The sequence below is a fragment of the Octopus bimaculoides genome, chromosome 13 (assembly GCF_046866305.1).
Source record: "Octopus bimaculoides isolate indiv1 chromosome 13, ASM4686630v1, whole genome shotgun sequence".
Lineage (NCBI taxonomy): Eukaryota > Metazoa > Mollusca > Cephalopoda > Octopoda > Octopodidae > Octopus > Octopus bimaculoides.
Window position 1 is genome coordinate 35,264,006 of NC_142940.1, and position 14,779 is coordinate 35,278,784.

The following is a 14,779-nucleotide window of genomic DNA, read 5'->3' on the forward strand; positions in this document are numbered from 1 at the left end:
CCAGGTTTCTTACTCCAAATGTTCTCGAATCAAAGCTTCATACCATCTTAATATCCAGCCCTTTGCTTGAACATGCGCAAGAACTCCTTCAGGCAGCTTCTCCTTTGGAAGTGTCTTCCTTTTGAAAATGACCAACTGGGTACCATCAGCACAGCATGCCAAGACAACTGTGTAATGAGTCTTCTCATGCGCACTTGTCTTGATGGCCACTGTTTTGGCCCCCTTTTGATTCACAGTTTTGTTGGAAGGAACATTAAAGGTATGTGGGACTTTGAACTTTGCCACAGAGCAAATATGGACGAAGTTGAGATTCTTGCGTAAATTAATGATATAAGAATGAAGCTTAAGAATCTTTTCTTCATAAGCATCAGGTATCTTCTGAGCAAGCTTGGTTCTAGTCCTTAGACTCAAACCATTCCGCTTCATAAAACGGAAGCACCAGATAAGCGTGCCTTTAAAATCAGTTGTCTCTTGTCCTTTCTCTTTGCTCTTTTTTTTATCTCCTGAGCAATTCTTCTTCCTTCGTCGATGAGGATCCTTGTCAAAACAAATGTACCAGTTTGCCTTTCGACCCAGCGTTTGAGTTTTTCTCCAGATTTGGCCACCTTGCATTTTTGCCTTGTGCTGCTCTCTTCATCCTTGGCATCTGTAAAAGTTCATCTTTGTGCTTTCTCCGCAGTCCAATCATGGCAGCCGTAGAAGGAGGCCCAAACTTGCTGCAGCTTTATTTCCATGTTCCTCTGCAAACTTTATCACTTTCAGTATTAAATTTGCAGGATATGAAATGCGCTTTTCATTCTTGGACATTTTTACGCTAATAAAAAAACAAATATCTATAAAAGGAGTAATGCAGGATCAATTTAAAGAACAGTAGACAATACCTAAGTTTGTGTCTCAGTTGAATTTCAATATTTTGGTTATGCTACATTCACGCCTGTTTCAGTGTGAGCTGCATTGCCATATATGGCTATTGAGCATGCTTGCTGTCTCTGATTGTGTATTCGCTCGCAATTTTAAATACAACATAGAACTTCAGTGTTAATACAAAAATACGGATTTAATAGTATCAGTGAGCATGAGTAAGTACTGCTTGGTAGACGATTATCGTTCGTGATGGTTGCTTTACGTGCATGCCGTCTTGGCGAACGGATAGCAACTCATCCAATAGGACGTCGCAACCCGTTGGATGTTGGCCTGAAGCTTGCGATGTTGTAAGTCATGGAAATTTGAGGTTCGAGCAATTAAGTAATTTATTAATATCTATAGTGCTATCCATGTACAAGAAACCCTGATATTTTTTAAATCTAATTTTTGACAAAAAAGGGTTCCTTATACACGTTAAAATGCGGGACATAGATACACACACACACACACACATATATATGTATGTATGTATGTATGTATGTATGTATGTATGTATGTATGTATGTATGTATGTATGTATGTATGTATGTATGTATGTATGTATGTATGTATGTATGTATGTATGTATGTATGTATGTATGTATGTATGTATGTATGTATGTGTGTTTGTGTATCAGTGTTTGTCCCCCCATCATTGCTTGACAACCGATGCTGGTGTGTTTACGTCCTCGTAACTTAGCGGTTCGGCAAAAAGAGATCGATAGAATAAGTACTAGGCTTCCAAAGAATAAGTCCTGGGTCGATTTGCTCGACTAAAAAGCAGTGCTCCAGCATGGCCACAGTCAATTGACTGAAACAAGTAAAAGTGTAAAAAGAGTAAAGAGTATATATATACGCACCTATACAAATATAGTAATAACAATCCTTGGGTGGAATTTATAGACATTTAAATGTTCATAAATTCCATCCAAGGGTTATTATTGCTATTACTATATTTATACTACATCATATCGGTACAGCTCCATGCAACCCCGCCCCCACTCAAATGGTTCACCTGTCAGCATCATTAAACTTTGGTAGGCTTTATCTACACATTCAAAATGTTTCCAGTAAACAAATTTGAAAAGAGCATATATACAAATATATATACATACACCCATAAATACACTCACATACTCATATAAACATACACACACAAATAAACGTGTACACACACACACATATATACATACATACGCATGAATACATTCATATGCATAAATACACATACACACACATATACATACACATATAAATACATATACATATATATGCACTATAAAAATACACTACATGCATTCATAAATATAATGGATACACATTGGGTTCCAAAATTAATTGAAACTACACTAATTAAATAGATAATATTGCTAGTCCCACTGGCAACATGGGCGAGTGTCTTCTACTATAGCGACGAGCCAACCAAAGCCTTGTGAGTGGTTTTGTTAGATGGAAACTGAAAGAAGCCCGTCGTATATGTATGTATGTATGTGTTTGTCCCTACCACAACTTAACAAGCAATGTTGTATTTACGTCCCCGTAACTTAGCAATTCGGCAAAAATGAATAGAATAAGTTCCAAGCTTAAAATGAAAATACGTACAGGGTCGATTCGTTTGACTAAAATTCTTCAAAGTGGTGCTCCAGCATAGCCGTAGTCTAATGACTGAGACAAGTAAAATATAAACGATAAATGCGTTATATGGGTTATACAAATGGTGGTGTTGTTGCTGTTTAGTCACAGTTCAGCTCATATCGAACAGACATGATCAAATGCATCCCAGCTGTCATTTTCTCGTCCAAATCCGACACTGTATTCCAATATAGCTTTCTATTTAAGACGGTATGATGTGATTTTAAAAAGATTTGTCTGTTATTTCTAACAGGGCGAATGACTGTGTAAAGATCCTATCGGTGATGGTAGTTGCATGAAAGACAGCAGAGGGTGTGGTTATGGCTATATTTGGTGAGGTGGTTACTGTTGGTACGTTTTGATCTCACCCTGACCATAATGAAAAACTTCCCACCCCAAGATATTCTAACGGAAGAATCACCATCCTGTCAAAATCATGTGACCAATATGAAAAGAATAAACACTGTACAAGACAAAGTGAGGTGTACATAATTCTTTATATAAAAAGGTGTGTAAATGTTTACAAACAATTTTTAGAACATTTTAAAATATATTTTACATTCAAGTTTACCAGATCATGAGAATATTCAGAGTTTATGAATGAAAAATGTATAAGTCTTTTAAAAATATCACACACAATAAAGTAATTTCAATTATTTTTTTTAATGAAAATTTTATTAAGAAACCTAATTTTAATTAAAACTAATTCGAAAAGAGCTGTCAACGATGGTTGCTGTACCACTTCGCCTTCGATTAATTCAAGGGAGATAATTTGGGTAACGTTATAAACGAAACTAAATTTTATATTAAGCTTTCAAAACTCTTCCACATTGAAAGAAGGAATATAAAAAGGAAATTTAATTTAAATGTAAATATTTTTTTTTTATCTCAATGGAAACTAGTCTATTGATTAGTCTATCTGTTTTACCAACAGCCCACTAGATGGTCACTATAAAGTGTGTGTTTAAAATTTCACTTTCTCTTTTTCCTCTTCCTTTTTAATGGTTTCGTTTTATGCCTATCTTGCACATAAAAGCTTTTGAAATATTTCACAATTGCTCATTGTGTTGCTAGCAAAAATACTCGACCTCGTAAAATGATTAATGGCTATAAGACAGGCTTTTTCTTTATTGTTATCAAAGAGCTGCTTTTATATTAGATATGTAAGTTTTATCACAGATTAAAGCAGTATGTTGTCAACCCATCCCCGTTCTTTTATTTCATCATTGATGACACTTGAAATTATCTTCATAGGTTGTTGTCCCAGTTCGTTCGTTAATAATTAATTGCAATATTTAGGAGTGTATTATCACAATGTCATTTGCTCAATACCATAATTATCAGTTAAATTTCTAAATTTACCAAATCTTGTGTCATAACAAGCCACAACAGTCATTAACCGTTCCAGAGCTCACAGTATACCTGAGTGAAACATAAGAGAAAAAAACAATACTGTCATATCAAATAGGTTTTGTCTCCTTCCTCTGCCATTTATCTATTGGTTAGGATCATTCATAAATAACTTTCATTGAATGAAAGTGATATATTATAAAAGTAAAGAGAAACTAGTTTAAATCAATAAACAAAATTAGATATGATCACATTTAATTTCTGATACTTTGTGAATGCAAAATACAACCTGAGTGATAGGGATGAAGGTGGTGGAATATAAAATAAAATATATTCAGTAAAAACAAAGTAAAGCTCAGCTTCAATAGAGATCATAAGTATAAAACAGTGTTAAAGTTTTGAGAATCAATTAGATATTTTCTTAAATACAAACATTCTGTCAAATCTTTCAACAGTTTTTTGTTGTTTTTCTTGTCACTTTATTCATTTATAAGTGGGGGAAGAGTCATCTGAAGAACATTTTAAAAACATCAACGAGATTTTATTTTATATGATTGTTTTGGTAATAGCGCGAAGATAATTAAATATATATCACTCATTTTTAATAACATAAATAGTTCAGAACTGAAATAAAGAGTAAAATAAAGTGTACACAATGGTGAATGTATTTATTTTGTGAAAGCAAGTCATAATTGCTATAATCAAATCAGATGGGTAATAACTATGTCACTCTTAACTATATATATATATATATATATATATATATATATATATATATATATATATATAAAACCAGCAGTTGTGTGTGTGTGTGTGTGTATATATATATATATATATATATATATATATATATATATATATATTTTCCTGACTTATGGACTCTTAGATGACTTACACACACACACACGTATATATAAGAGACCAAAGTGTACGTACGCCGCTACATATATATATATATATATACAAAATGGGACAAGAACGCAAAACATCCGGAAAGAAAACTTTGAATGACCTGTCCTTGTTTTCTTTGTATCGTCTATCTGGATGTTTTGTTGTCCCATTTTTGTATCACTTAAGTGTCCGGATGCTTTACGTTCTTTTCCCATTTTGTATTTTATATATATATATATATATATATATATATATATATATATATATATATATAATACCAGAAAATAATTTAATGCTATTGTAGATACTAAATTACAGATAAGGTTGCTACCTGAATATAACATAAAATATGATTAGTTCTATTTTTTCCTTCACATGATGATCCTTCATCTCTCAGAATTTAAAGACACTGAAACTATGAATAAAGATTGGAGGCAAAATATATAGTGAAAGATGCTGTTCTTCAACAAACACACACATATTAATTATATATATATATATATATATATATATATATATATATATATATATATATATATATATATATATATATATTTACTGCTGCCAGAATTCTGCTGACAGAAAAATGAAATAAATAAATTAGTATTTTAATTGAAGAGAGTTTCTCTTTCATGAGTGATTTCTTTGTTCTCATTTCTTTGTACAGATATTTACAATTTGTACCAAATTTTGGTAAAATTTGGTAACAGTAAATTCATTTATAAAAAAAAAAAAAAAGATAGATCATATAAATTAAAGTTGAGCATTTCCTTTTCACAAAAGTCAAGGTAAAAGAAATAAAATTGTTCAAATATGAAAAATAAATAATTTAATAAATTACAGTAAAAAATATTAAAAAAAAAAAAAAATAATGATGCCTTTGATTAGCAGTTAGGTTTTTGATAAGATCTGCCTTCAGATCAAGCAGTCAATGATTAAGCATTGGTTTCACCAACTTGTTTCATTTGCCAAGGTTGCTGCAGTCAAACTGAAAGTAAAATAGATTGCGGTAACAAAAGAGATAGAAAATATCTATTCAGATTTCTTAATCTCTAATTACTTTTTAATCAACAGAAAGCAACTCTCTACTTTTTAAAGACTAAAAATAATAAAACAATATATATATATATATATATATATATATATATATATGTGTGTTCATGTATTGAGTTCTCCCTCTCTCTCTCTCTCTCTCATATGTCCTACCAAATATTTAAATAACACATACATTCGCACATATACATCTGTTAAAAATGTATCAATGATTATGAATTTCTAAATATTGATTACTTATACTGTCACAAGATAGTTGGCATTTGGTGTGGCAGACCACACCATTGATGGTGCCACTTAAAAAGCACCCAGCCTGCTCTGTAAAGTGGTTGGCGTTAGGAAGGGCATTTATCCATAAAAACCATGCAAAAGATACTTCACCGGTTTTGGTGCCATGTGAAAAGCACCTGGTCCAGGCTGTAAAGTGGTTGGTGTTAGGAAGGGCATCCAGCCATAAAAACCATGCCAAAGCAGTGGAGCTTAGTGTAGTCTTGTCTTGCCAGCTCCTGTCAAGCCTCATTCAACCCATGCCAGCATTAAAAACTGGTTGTAAATGCTGATTCATCATCATCATCATCGTTTTATGTCTGCTTTCCATGTTGGCATGGGTTGGACAGTTTGACTGAGGACTGGTGAGCCAGAGGCTGCACCAAGTTCAACCTGATCTGGCAAAGTTTCTACAGCTGGATGCCCTTCCTAATGCCAACGTCTCCGAGTGTGTAGTGGGTGCTTTTACATGCCACCAGGACAAGGGCCAGTCAGGCAGTTCTGCCAATGAGCATGCTCAAAAGGTGTTTTTACATGCTACCTGCACAGGAGCCAGTCCGGCAGTACTGGTAACAACCACACTTGAATGTTGTTTTTCATGTGCCACCAGCACATATGCTAGTAAAGCGATGCTGGCAACAATCATGCACAAATGGTACTTTTCACATGTCACCAGCATGGTTGCCAATCTGTGGCCCTGGCAACAATCACGCTCAGATGTGCTTTTAACGTTCCACTGGCACAAGTGCCAATTAGGCGGTACTGTCATCGGCCATGTTAGTGATTTTGATTTGTTTACACTTGCCTCAATAAGTCTTCGCAAGCAAAGTTCATTGTCCAATGAATGAGGGGTACTCATAAGTGGGCCGTTTACACCCTATGTTCGGATGTGCTTTTAACTTTCCACTGGCATGAGTGTCAATCAGGTGGTACCGTCATCGGGCACATCAACAATTTTGATGGGTGAATAAAATTTGTCCAGACCACCATGCTTGGCTTTTATTACTCTATCTACAGTGTTAGTTCAGCCCATGTTATTTTATAGCTGACTACAAACTTTGCTTCTGTCATAAAACTGGTCTGTAGCTCTCAGTAGGTTGCATCATGTATTATAAGCTTGTGTCCTACTTTTCATTATACGTAGGCATGACTATAGGTGTTGTTGTGGCTATGTAGTTAAGATGTTTTGTTTCGCAATCGCATGGTTTCCGGTTCAGTCCCACTGTGAGGCAACTTAAGACAAGTGTCTACTACTATAGCCTCAAACTCACCAATATATTGTAAGTGAATTTGAAAGATGGAAACTGAAAAAAACCGGCTGTGTGTGTTTGTTACTCCTTTCTTGATATTACATGATTATTGTAAATGAATGTTATGCATTTCCAATGTTCTGCAAACACATGTCTGGCCATGTGGATGGACATCTGGCTGCAGGAAATCTACCTGAATAAACTCCATCCAACCCATGCAAACATGGAAAAGTAGGTGTTAAAAAATGATGATGGTGATGCACCATGTACAATCACTCTGAACATATACTTTGTAGAAGAATGTTTCAATCACTACATCTTATTCAGAATGTATTTTCTCTTTTGGCCAGTCAAGCTCTTACAACAAAGTTACTAATTATTAGCCTATTTTCATAAGGAAAGACTTGGTATTTATAATTATCTGTTTATCTTGTTTCTTAGTAGGAATGTAATCTGTTTAGCTTACATGTTCATCTGATCAATAAGTAATCAAGTGACTGGTCGGTTTCTTGAAGCACATGTCACACAACTACAGCAGCCTATGCATGCGTGTGTGTGTGTGATGGTGGTGGGGAGAAAGAGGTGCAATTAAAACAAAAAAACAAGCAAAGAGAAACAACTTAGGAAGGCCTTTGGTATGAATTTAGACAATAAACATAGATGAAAGTTTACTAAATACCACATGAGATACATTCCCGATTAATGTTTACCTGAGAAGGTAAGCAAATGCTTAGTTGCAATTGCAATCAATCCTGAATGAGAAGAGGAGATAATCTCAACAATCAAGAATTTTTCAGGAATGACATGTCATTAAGGAAAAGTTCACTTTTTTCTACCATCATGCATGTATATTTTATATATATATATATATATATATATATATATATATATATATATATATATATATAGAGTTATTAATATTTCTAAGTCTCTCTAAAGGAGACTACAGCAGCGGTACTGGAAATTAATAGTTATCGCCAAGCCTACATGGCAGTCCCAAAATTAGGACGAAAGCTGCCTCACATAGCTAGCTAGAGGCGATGGCTTCTTGGAGCTAATTCACGGCAGCTTTCGTCCTAATTTTGGGACTGCCATGTTGGCTTGGCGATAACTATTAATTTCCAGTACCGCTACCGTAGTCTCCTTTAGAGAGACTTAGAAATATTAATAACTCTATTTCTGAAAACCAGTGGATAGATTCCACTGAAATTAGATAAATAACTTTCGAACAGATAGTCGGCAGCGCTGCCTGGCTAGGGCATGGCTGCTCTGCATTGACAAGGGGCAACACCCTGAAACTAGTCTGCAGATGCCAAACCAGCAGGGGGACACTGCTGACCTCCCCTGTTTGAAGGTTATAAAGGACACAGGTTTCGTGTGTCACATAGCTAGCTAGAGGCGATGGCTTCTTGGAGCTAATTCACGGCAGCTTTCGTCCTAATTTTGGGACTGCCATGTAGGCTTGGCGATAACTATATATATATATATATATATATATATATTCAAGGAAGGAAGGTTGGAAGGATGGACAGACAGACAGACTGACAGACATACATGGCTTGTCACCAAATGGGAGAGCATCACTTTTCAGACAAGCATGGAGATCCTGCATATCTGTTTCTTAACTTAGACATCTTTTAATTCTTTCTTTGGAAGAACTACTTTGAAGGGCTATTAAATGTGGAGAATGAGTGGGAGAAAGGAAGTCTCCCTCATGTGCACCCAACAGAGGGAGCAGCTATCCTACTTGATAGCAGCATGTTAGCTAAGGCAATTAAAAATATGAAGACAGGGATGGCTCCTGGTCCATCAGGACTCACAGCTGGTAGAGTTGGATATGGCTTAATCACGTGTATAGTTAATAAGGTTATTCAGGAAGGCATAATCCTTAGAGACTGCTGCAGTAGCATCATAATCTGCTGCTACAATGAGAAGGGGGATGCCTCAGACAGACTTAATTATGGAGGTATCAAATTACTGAACCAGGTGATGAAAGTTGTGAAGAGACAGTTATTTAGAGACAGAATTAGATTAGTTTTGCACCACTGATATTATTTTCATAGTCAGACAACTGCAAGAGAAGTATTCAGCTAAGGGTATTTGTTGATCTAGAGAAAGCTTTTGACAGAGTACCTCACTATATAATATGGTAGTCTCTGAGGAAGTTAAGGGTAGATGAATGGCTTGTGAAAGCAATACAGGCCATGTACAATGGCGCTGTTAGCCATGGGTACAGTGATGAATCTAGTGTACAGGTAGGAGTTCAAGGCTTGGTCTTCAGCCCCTCGAATTCATCCAAGCCATACCAGATGAATTTAAGACTGGAAGCTCATGAAAACTACTATATGATGATGACCTCACTTTCATAGCAGAGTCTGTAACAGAATTAAAAAAGAAATTCCAGGTGTGGAAACAGAACTTGGAATCAAAGGGTCTTGAAGTTAACTTAGCAAAGATCAAGGTCCTAGTAAGCAAGAAATTGGACAGAACCTTTCACCCTTCAGGTAAAAGGCCCTGCTTGGTATGTAAGAAGGGTGTAGGTGGAAATTCCATTCGATGTACCCAGTGCAAGCTATAGACACACAAGAGATGCTATGGAATAATAGGCAGATTAAGAAAGTGAGGTTTGTATGTGGAATATGTATAGGAGCCATAAAAGACCACAGAGAAAACAGGAAATCAATTTCCTCAAATGTCCCAGAGGCTGTCTGGAAGTTGTAGATATTTTCTGCTACCTAGGTAACCTAATTAGCAGTGGAAGAGGTTGTACAAAAAGTATAATTGCTAGAAAAAGAATAGGATGAAGAAAGTTCAGAGAGTTTTTATTTCTCACAGAGTGAAAGAAGTTTGTATGATGCATGCATACAAACTGCAATGCTACATGGTAGTGAGATATGGGCCCTGCATGTAGAGGACATGCGGAGACTAGAGAGGAAAGAAGCTGGTATGCTCTGCTTGATGTGCAATGTCAGTGTACATGTGCAACAGAGCAGTAGTGTATTGAGTGAAAAGTTTGGCATAAGAGGAATTAGATGCAGTGTGCAAAAGAGGAGATTGTGCTGGTTTGGTCACATATGAATGGATGAGGACAGTTACATAAGCAAGTGCCAATTACTGAAAGTGGAGAGAAGTTGAAGAAGAGGGAGACCCAGAAGATATGGGACAAAATGCTGAGCCTCATGAAGATGACAAAGAAATATGGTGCATGGCTGTACAAGGAAACCTGCTCATGACAACAAAATTGGTATCCTAAAATCAAAGTGCAATATAAAAAGCATTGGTCATGGTGTTGATTGCCACATAAAAAGCACTAGTGCTGATGCCATGTAAAAAGTACTAGTGCCATGTAAAAAGTACTAGTGCCATGTAAAAAGTACTAGTGCCATGTAAAAATCACTGGTGACAGTGCCAAATTAAAAGCAGCCAGTACACTCTGTAAAGTGGTTGGTGCTAGAAAGGGCATCCAGCTGTAGAAACCATACCAAAACAGGCTACAAAACCTGGTGCAGCCCATCAGTTCCTGTTAAACCATAGAACCCAAGCCAGCATGGAAAACAGACATCAGAAGATGATGATGATATGTGAGCGTGCATGTGCGCATGTGCATGCACACAGTCATTTATTTGAAGTTGGTGATCCACTCCACTGCCATTCTGAGATTCACACATCTGTCAGAATGTACAAAAGTGACAGAATGGTTGGTGAATAACTCATCACTTTCAAATGAATAAATACATTCTATTTAATGCAGTCAGTGCTTTTTCTCCTGCTAGTACATGCAGAGAGACAGAGAAAAAAACAGACAGAAAAAGAGAGAGATATATATACATGGATGGATGGTTATGCAGACACAAACAAATGGACAGGCAAGCAGACAGATATTATTTGACTTACCTGCATAAAGTAAATAATTCTGTAAACATTTTGGTAAACCAAGAAATGGAACTGCAGACAGAAGTGTACGACCAAGCAGTTTACGAATATTCCGGCGGCAGATGTATAACAGAGGCATCATCTTGTCTAGAAATACATGCAAAACTAAATTTGAAATAGAGTTTTTCATTTAGTTAAGGAAGTAGTATTTAGGAATATATTTAAAGAATCAAATATATTCTTAGAAAAATGAAGCAACTGATGTCCAAACTTGAACTTTTGTGGTTTGGTGGCATGGGTTGGACAGTTTGACAGAAACTGATCAACCTGTATACAAGAGTAACCATGTTTTTACTTAGCTTGAAGTGTCTTTTCAAGTACAGCAAACCATCATGAGTCTCAGTCCCCTGTCATCCCCCACTGTGAGTCCCAGTGTTTGTAGATCCTTTCTCACCAATTAATCCCATGTCTTCCTAGGTCTACTCCTTCCCCATGTTCCCTCTACAACTAGAAATTTGCCTTATGCAAACATTACCAATCCAGCAAAGTATACTGGCTTCATTTCTTTCAAGTCTTTGCATATCCTCAGTAGTCACAGCCCATGTTTCACTGTCATGCAGCATAGCTGTTTGTACACAGGCATCATACAGTCTGCCTTTCATTCTGAGGGAGAGGCTTTCATTATTAATGGAGGTAGTAGCTCTCTGAACTTCACTCAGCCTATTCTTATTCTAGCAGCCATGCTTTCAGAATGACTACGCCCACTACTAACTTGGTTACCCAAATAACAGAAACAGTCTACTACTTTTAGGGATCCCCCTGGCATATGAGGGAGTCTATTTTTAGAACATTCCTGGTGTTTAATGTACCTGCACTTCTGCCATATTTAAGGACTATTTTCTCTGTTAGTCTGCCAGTGATACTGTATATATATATATATATATATATATATATATACACACAACCAACACAGCACCACACCAAAAGACAGAGACAGGAGAACAGACAAAGAAATGGTGAACACAAACAAGCTTCAAGCCCAAGCACATTATGGAAAAAAAAGAAATAGATTATCTGTAAATTCTACCTAAATGGTACCTGTTGGCACGGGGAAAAGGGAGCAAACTGCAAATTTGCCCATCCCAAACACCACCAGCTAAACAAGCTAGATGACCACCCACAACAAAATAAGTGGGAGCGCAGAAAAGGGAGAAAAAAAGTTTGAACCTGCATACCCATAATCCACCAAGAACCAACAAGACTGACAAGGAAAGAAGTCCACACATTCCTTCTGCTCCCAACAGAAGGCTGTATGCAGAGGCTGTGTGAACTGCAGAAGCTGAACAGCAAGCTTTTTTAAGCATGGCCCAGAGAATAGTGCATCAACTAACATGGATACAGAGGGTACAGATTCAACACCATACAAAACACTATCCAAGACCACCACGGACGATGGATCAAGGATGGCCACCACTAACACCAGGAACCCCTGCACAGATATCACACCCATATTCCTACTGAATATCCAGGGCCTATTACGAACAGGCGGCAAAGACAAGTTTCTATACCTGAAAGACTTAGTTACATGCAATCAAGCAATATGCATGGTGCTTACCGAAACGCATCTAACATCTAATATAGCAGATGTGGAGATAAACATACCAGAGTAAGCCGTACTCCGAACAGACAGAAGGGATAGAAGTCATGGGAGAGTTGCAATGTACATCCGAGATGTCACAGCCCTACTACTCCTATCACACTCAAACACTGTCTATGATACTTTAATAGTACACACAAAACAAATTGATGTAGTTGTATGCTCAACATACCGTCCACCAAATACTGCAAAGCAGGAGGGTAAATTTGAGGATAGCCTCAGACGCATAGAAGAGATCTTGACATATCTGGACCAACACATCAATATACTTTTCCTAGGCGACTTTAACCTCACAAATGTTAAATGGCTTGAAGGTCACATCCTCTCTGGGATGTCACTGCATGAACAAAGCCAGGCAAAATCTTTGTTAGAACTCTCCAACATGCTGTTCATGGAACAAGTGATACTCCAACCAACCAGAGGAAGCAATATTTTAGATCTTGCTTTTAGATCTCACAAACAATGTGAGCCTAATCCATAATGTGAAACTAACACCTACATCTCTTTCAGATCATAACATTATGGAATTAACAATGTATGGTCCTAGACAACCCACTGACACCCACCCCATCAGGAGGACTCGAGCCATATCCAACCTGAATTTCCACAGGGTGGACTGGAAGTCAATTTGCAAAGAGATTCGAAATCAAAACTGACATGACAGCCTTTCTATACAAGACAATGACCTCAAACTAAGTCATTTTATGTCAACCATACAAGACATATGCGCCAAATATGTGCCAAAAAGAAAGGCCAGCAAACAAGACAATAGAATTCCCAGAGACAGGAAAATCCTTATGAGACACAGAACAAAGGTCTCAAACTAGTTAAATAGAAAACTGGAGGATAGGAAAAGGGCTAAATTAAAACTAACACTGTTAGAAATAGAAAACAAAATCAAACTGTGAGATGAAGTTAAAGTAATAGATAGAGAACACCACTGGAAAATACGAAAACTAAAAGAAGCAGCACATATGTTAGGACACAGCAACCTCCTAAGCAGACCGAGTGCAGATATGAGTAGCATATGGGAACCAGTATTAAGGAAGGATAGGAAAATATTAGATGGGGAGGTGGTCTCCATTTTTCCATACATGATCAGCTGTACCCAGTTTATCAATATTTCCCCGTGTCATAGCTTTGCGATGTTCCCCTTCCTTTATTTTGAGGGGGCAAAATGTTTTGCCATTGTATAACCTATGTATTAGTTCTTGCTTAATAGATTCTTACTGAACTTCATCATTTCTTCGTGGAGGACAAATATCCGTCAAGTGTAAATAATGTACATAATTCCTCATCTCTTAAATATAGAACTGTAAAGGTTTTTTTTATATTTCACTGTAGTCGACCAGGGTTGCTAGGTATGTGAATAAGAATACAAGAGTTATGGAAGGGAGTAGATAAGATCCAGGCTACATATGTTTCATAGTGCGCAGAACCTTGGAAGTGGTGAATATCCAAGCGAGGTGTATACACCGCAGGCTAATCTCAGGCCAAATGAGGTATACACCTTGCTTGGATATTTACCACTTCTGAGGTCCCACTCGCTGTGAAACATATGTAGCCCGGATCTTATCTACTCCATTTCTTAAGCATGAGTGTTACTGTAGTCATAGGTGTGATTATATGGTTAAGAAGCTTACTTCCCAATCACATGGTCTGATGTTCAATCCTACTTGTATGCTTGGCTGACAACAGCCTTGTGCTTGGATTTGGTAGACAAAAACTGGAAGAAGCATATCGTGTGTGTGTTTGTGTGTATGTATGTGGATGCATACAAGCATGTGTGTTCTTGCTTGATATTACATGACAGTTGTAAATGTACATCATTGTCATACATGTGGTGTTGTTCATTAGAAGTTATACGAAAAACACAGGTGAGGGTCGTTAAAATGAAGGGTAA

General features: G+C 36.7%; 1 protein-coding gene across 1 annotated transcript in view; it reads right to left on the reverse strand.

The window, feature by feature from the left end:
• Positions 1-3,013: 3,013 nt before the first annotated feature.
• LOC106868425 (uncharacterized) overlaps positions 3,014-14,779 on the reverse strand; it is a 34,524-nt gene continuing 22,758 nt past the window's right edge. The window contains exons 3-4 of the mRNA XM_014913669.3: positions 11,241-11,366; positions 3,014-5,764 (exon numbers count right to left, since the gene is read on the reverse strand). Of these exons, the coding sequence (XP_014769155.1) occupies positions 5,760-5,764; positions 11,241-11,366 (131 nt within the window). The 3' untranslated portion in view covers positions 3,014-5,759. The remainder of the gene's footprint in view (positions 5,765-11,240; positions 11,367-14,779) is intronic.